The 5,282-nt window shown below is 25.8% G+C and overlaps 1 protein-coding gene across 1 annotated transcript; it reads right to left on the minus strand.

Annotated features, from left to right (window-relative positions):
* Positions 1–475: 475 nt before the first annotated feature.
* Positions 476–5,233, minus strand: LOC112598421 (breast cancer anti-estrogen resistance protein 1). Its single transcript, XM_025344875.1, has 9 exons — positions 4,819–5,233; positions 3,590–3,733; positions 3,381–3,524; positions 3,218–3,311; positions 2,788–3,110; positions 2,448–2,721; positions 2,173–2,393; positions 1,207–1,365; positions 476–1,079 (listed from the first exon to the last, which is right to left on the minus strand). Exons 1-9 carry the CDS (start codon positions 4,861–4,863, stop codon positions 699–701), a joined length of 1,785 nt encoding a protein of 594 aa, XP_025200660.1. The 5' UTR covers positions 4,864–5,233; the 3' UTR covers positions 476–698.
* Between the last annotated feature and the right edge of the window lie 49 nt (positions 5,234–5,282).

The raw sequence follows: 5,282 nt of genomic DNA on the forward strand, positions 1-5,282 counted from the left end.
ATAGTACATTAAATTTTTGGAACATGTGTTTTTGTATGTGGGGCATAACTTCATTGCCAATAATCAAAAGCACTATTTAGTGACTGCGACCAAACACCACCATATCACTTATATTTTAATTTCAATCAGTTTTAACTATTTTTTTAAAAATTTATGATACATAAAAGTAAATTTTTTATAAACTATATTGATAAACTGATCTTGGTAAATGTTAAGGAATATTAGATCAATACTATATGCAGGAGAAGGGATCAATGACAATTTTGTTTTGTTAAGCATCTATCAATTGTAGATACCAATGGATTACCTTTATCCAATTAAATCTGTTATAGTATATCGAGTATATATTATTATTGCATATAATTTTTCAAAAATATTAATGTAACAAGTTACATTAATAATATTAAATATTTAAAAGTTCATCAACTCCAAATTATGTGTTTTTTTTTACTGCAAATAGTTGTGTCATTTTTTTTATTTTTTGATGGATTGTTAACTTATTAAAAAAAAATTTACTAAGCACAGCTTATGAATTTCAAATAACATTAATTGTATCAACATTATAGTCACCTCATTGTAATACTCATATTGTTTTCACTTTAAGTTAAAATTAAGTACAATAGTTAACCATTTGCTGTAAATTTCAACGTTAAGCACTCTGCAGTATAAATTAAACAGAATACGAACACGCATAAAATTCATTTTGTTTTTAAAACAGATACTTTTAGATCATTCACTATATGCAAGATTTCTACAACACAATCTACCATTTCTTGTACAGCAGTTACACTAGGAAATAATTGTGTGGCTATTTTAGATTTTTGAACTACTGTCGAAATACCAGCAGATAAAGCTTTTGTACACTGTTCCACGTGATTTTTTACAGTTGACTCTTGAACATTTCGACATATTGTATCACCAACAACAACCAATTGATGTGCAATTAAAATTATATACTTGACTTTCATAATAAATACTGGCGGTGGACGGTTTTCTTTAACAATTTGTAAAAACATGTTGATGTGACTAGTTAACAAATCAGTTTGACTGACGATTTGATGACTGTAGTAATTAAATATCTAAAACAAAGTTTATTTTTTTAATATTTTGAAAACTAATAAATAAACATTTTTAACTTTTTAAAGTTTGGAAATATTAGGCTTAAGTATATATAAATATTAAAATAAAGATACTTCTATATCTTACTTTTTTCTCTTTACTAGAAATTTCAGAAGAACTATCATTTTTAATGGAAGCACTACTTAAAGTTGGTTTTTTGCCATTCTCGTCACCTATGTATTCATAATCATCATCTTCTTCATCATTAGCAGAAATTATTTTTTTAAACAATAGAGTTGAATTACCCTGATAAAAAGTAAATTAAAATACAATATGTTTTTGTTTCTATTAAAAATACTGAATAAACATACTACACAGTAAAATTTATAGGCTTTAGTCCAATAATAAAATTAAATACAATTTTAATTTAGGTGTTAGGTAAGTTTTTATCCCTCTAATTTTAAATAAGGTTTTATTATTATTTTAGGTGATACAATAGTAATGGAATTTTATCTAGTTACTACTTATTTATTATTATAAGATAAAAATAAAAAAAAGTTGGAAAGTGGATACTACTTAACTGTAAATAAAGTATTGAATAAGTTACTGTAATGGATGTGTTAAATTTGAATTTAATGATACACCATTATTTAATAAGAATGATTTTAAGCAGAGACAGTCTTTCAAGGTATATCACTAAGTATATTAAGTAATTGTGATAAGTTTTTAAATATAACTATTTAAAGTAATTTATTTTACTATTATATTTACAATAGGTTAATTTGAACTTCAAATACCAATTAAAAATAAATCATTGTTTATTGTTTAGGTTTTCTAGTTCTAATAAGAACTACTTATGATAAAAATTGTAATCAATTTTTAGATTTTTTTTTTTTTTATTGGCATTTAAAGAAAAAAAACCTTAAGTTCCAAATTTCTATCATTAACTCAAAAAAATTTAAAGTATTTTTAAAATTTTATAATGTATATGCATAAAAAATGATAATATAAATAATTATTGAATATTTCAAGTACCTGTGATAATTTATTTTAAAGTAATAGAAAAAATAATTACATATAATATATTAACTTGTGTATTGGAGTTAATATTACCTTAATAAATGATGTGACCTGACGAATGTCATCAGTTAATAGTTTGGCACATGAAATTAGCTTATCTAAGGCATCTTCAGAATATTCACATTCATTATTTAAATCTCTGTATAATACATGTGGTTTCCAATCAAGACAATCCAGAGCTTTTGTGGAATAACATATCATTTTATCAGTTTTAATTAAATCAAATACTAATGGATGAAGTTTAGTTGCAATTCCTAAAAACAATGATAGTTGAATTATTACCATTAAAATTCTTAAAATAAATGTACCTTTATCACGAGCATTAACTGCATTTCCTAGACATCCTTCTGAAAATTCAATAAATTGATGTAAGCTATTTTTAAGTCGTAAAGATATCATTTTTATATTAAGAAGATTGGCTTCTAAATTTTTTTGACTTCTCCAATTTGGTCCAGCATAATTTAATAGTTGAGTGGTATTAGAAGAAACTTCAGACGTTAATTTATCTAAGCACTCCAATGCACAGTTTAAGTCTAAAGATAATTCTTTAGGTTGTAAACTATTTGATGGAACATCGTAATCCTATTCCATATACAATTTTTTTTATATTAAAAACAGTTAAAATATTTATTTATGATATGTTTATACCTGACTATTAATAGTTAAATTCTGAAATTCAGATGGCAAAGAAACTAATGTTCGGTTTTTAGGAACATCATAGTTGAGTCCAATAGTACTAGATCGATTAGATTCACTTCCACTTGTACTACTGCAAATACCACCAGTTGATAATGAGCTAATTGAACTACTTGGAGTTACTTGTATATTTAATGGTCTTGGTACATCATAACTTTCTTTTGAAACAAGAGGATGTTGGTTTGGAAGAGGATCATAGCTATCGCTACAGCAACCACTACTACTTCCAATACTCAGTGGTCGTTTTGTATGATCGTTTGTTAACCGATCTAATGCTAATCAATAAAAATTTTAAGTTAAATTAGTAACTTATATATCACAAAATACTATTGAGTAATAAATAATAACTACGGCTAAAATATTATATCGATAGTTTACTTACTATGATTGGTAGGTGGAATATTATAGCCATTAGAATCAATAGTTTTTTGAGGAATATCATAAGTAAGGTCATCCAATTTTTGCTGCGAAGCCACCTGTTTAAAAAATTACATAAAACAAAATAAATTAAATAAGCAAATAAAAATATCAAATCTCTTATTTACTGTATTCAAGTTTGCGTGCCAGCTTTGATGCTTGCTTTCATGATTGAAATGATTTTTATTTTGTACACAAGTTGATATAATTTGAGGTTCAGACACTTCATAAACACCGGGTATTAATCTTAAGCGATTTCCAGGACATATCCCCTAAAAAAATATAAAATAATAGAATATAAAGCACATAAAAATTATAAATGGTATAAAAAATATACTTGGCGGCCTCTTAATGAACATAACCACCATCCTTCAAGACCAGCTGTATTTTGTTCTAATACTGTTAATATATCATCTTTTCTAAATGCTAATTCATCAGGTGCTTCAGCAATGTTATCATACATGGCTCTAGCAATACAATTCTAAAACAAAAATAAATATTTATTATAAATTTAAGCAAATCTATTTTGTATGTTTGAATTGTTTAAAATAAATTTTAACGTTAAGAGTATTAAGATATTTATCTACTTATATACTAAATTAAATTTAACAATAATCCTGCAATAAACAAAAATTTATTTGTTTGAAAAATATTTTTATTTTTGATGAAAAATTTATTAAAATCTTCTCTTATTAAACATTTATTTCTATATTTATACTACTGGATGATTCTTTTATCTAACAAAACTCATTATTTCTGTTTTTTTGAAGTATGTATTCTTTTCACCAATAATAATTTAGATCAATTGCTGGACTTAGAGGATGATTATTTTATCGAACAATAAGTACTTATAAATCAAATTCTACTAATATTTTTGAAAATAATTTTATTACATTTTCAATTGAAATAAAATAAAATTTTTAATTTTATATTATTCTGAAGCAGAATATTTAATAAAATTATTTCATTAATCAATATATGGTTAGAATTGTAAATCAACATTTTTCAAGGTACCCCAAAACCAGTATACTACACTCACTTAAACTTTAAATACTTAAAACACTTAAAACACTACTTCTCCTAATTTCAATTTGTATACAACAAAATATTTCAAATATTGTTTTAGAATATTGTAAAATTAAAAATATATATTGCCATTCAAAAAAAATAAAGAATTTAAAAAAAATACTTAAATGTTATATTATTTTCCTAGAAATGTAATGTAAATACTTTCCAGAATGTTAATAGAATATGAAATAATAAATGTTATTTAATAAAAATATATCATCTTGTAAATTTTTCAGTAATCAAACCAAATTTTGTATTATTTTTGGTGGGAAGAATAGATTTAGAGAAAAATTGAAATATTTATTAGAACTAAAAATATTTCCTAAAAATGTACAATTCAACACGTCTGTTAGTTTTCAGACTACGAACTTGACATTTTTTTAGATGAAAAATAGAACGGTATGTCTTAGGTGGGTCATGGCCATATTAACACCAATGGTCGAAAATTAAATATCTAGTATAAATTTTTATGTCATGAAGTGGAAAGTAAGTACTCACAGTGTAACCATTGTTTATCGAGCCGTTTTGATGTAACTGTAGCATTTTAATGGTTTAAAGGTAATAACGATATCCTTCATAGAAGATGCGTCGTCTTCGTCATATTATTCATGTCTGGTAGAATAGACAGACTTAACAAAAAACGACGTCCAATCATATGCCACACGTAGTCCATAATATTATGTTTGGTACAATTGTTTATAGTTTTTATCGTTTTTGACAACAAATTATCTAGGACTCTGCCAGAGTTGCGAAAAATCGTGCAAATCGACATTTTTTTCGACGTCTGTCCGTGACTCATACCGCAACGACGATGCATGAGTCACGCGCAGAGAAGTCGACTTGCCGGGCGATGTTGTACACAGTTCATGGTGCCCTACGACTGGCCCGGGACTCTGGAAGTTGGGAGTTGGCGACGGGCACGGATAATAGATATACGGTCGAAGCATTGTGTTGTTTGGGGG

Source organism: Melanaphis sacchari, unplaced genomic scaffold, assembly GCF_002803265.2.
Source record: "Melanaphis sacchari strain LSU unplaced genomic scaffold, SCAv2.0 Contig48_pilon_pilon, whole genome shotgun sequence".
Classification (NCBI taxonomy): domain Eukaryota; kingdom Metazoa; phylum Arthropoda; class Insecta; order Hemiptera; family Aphididae; genus Melanaphis; species Melanaphis sacchari.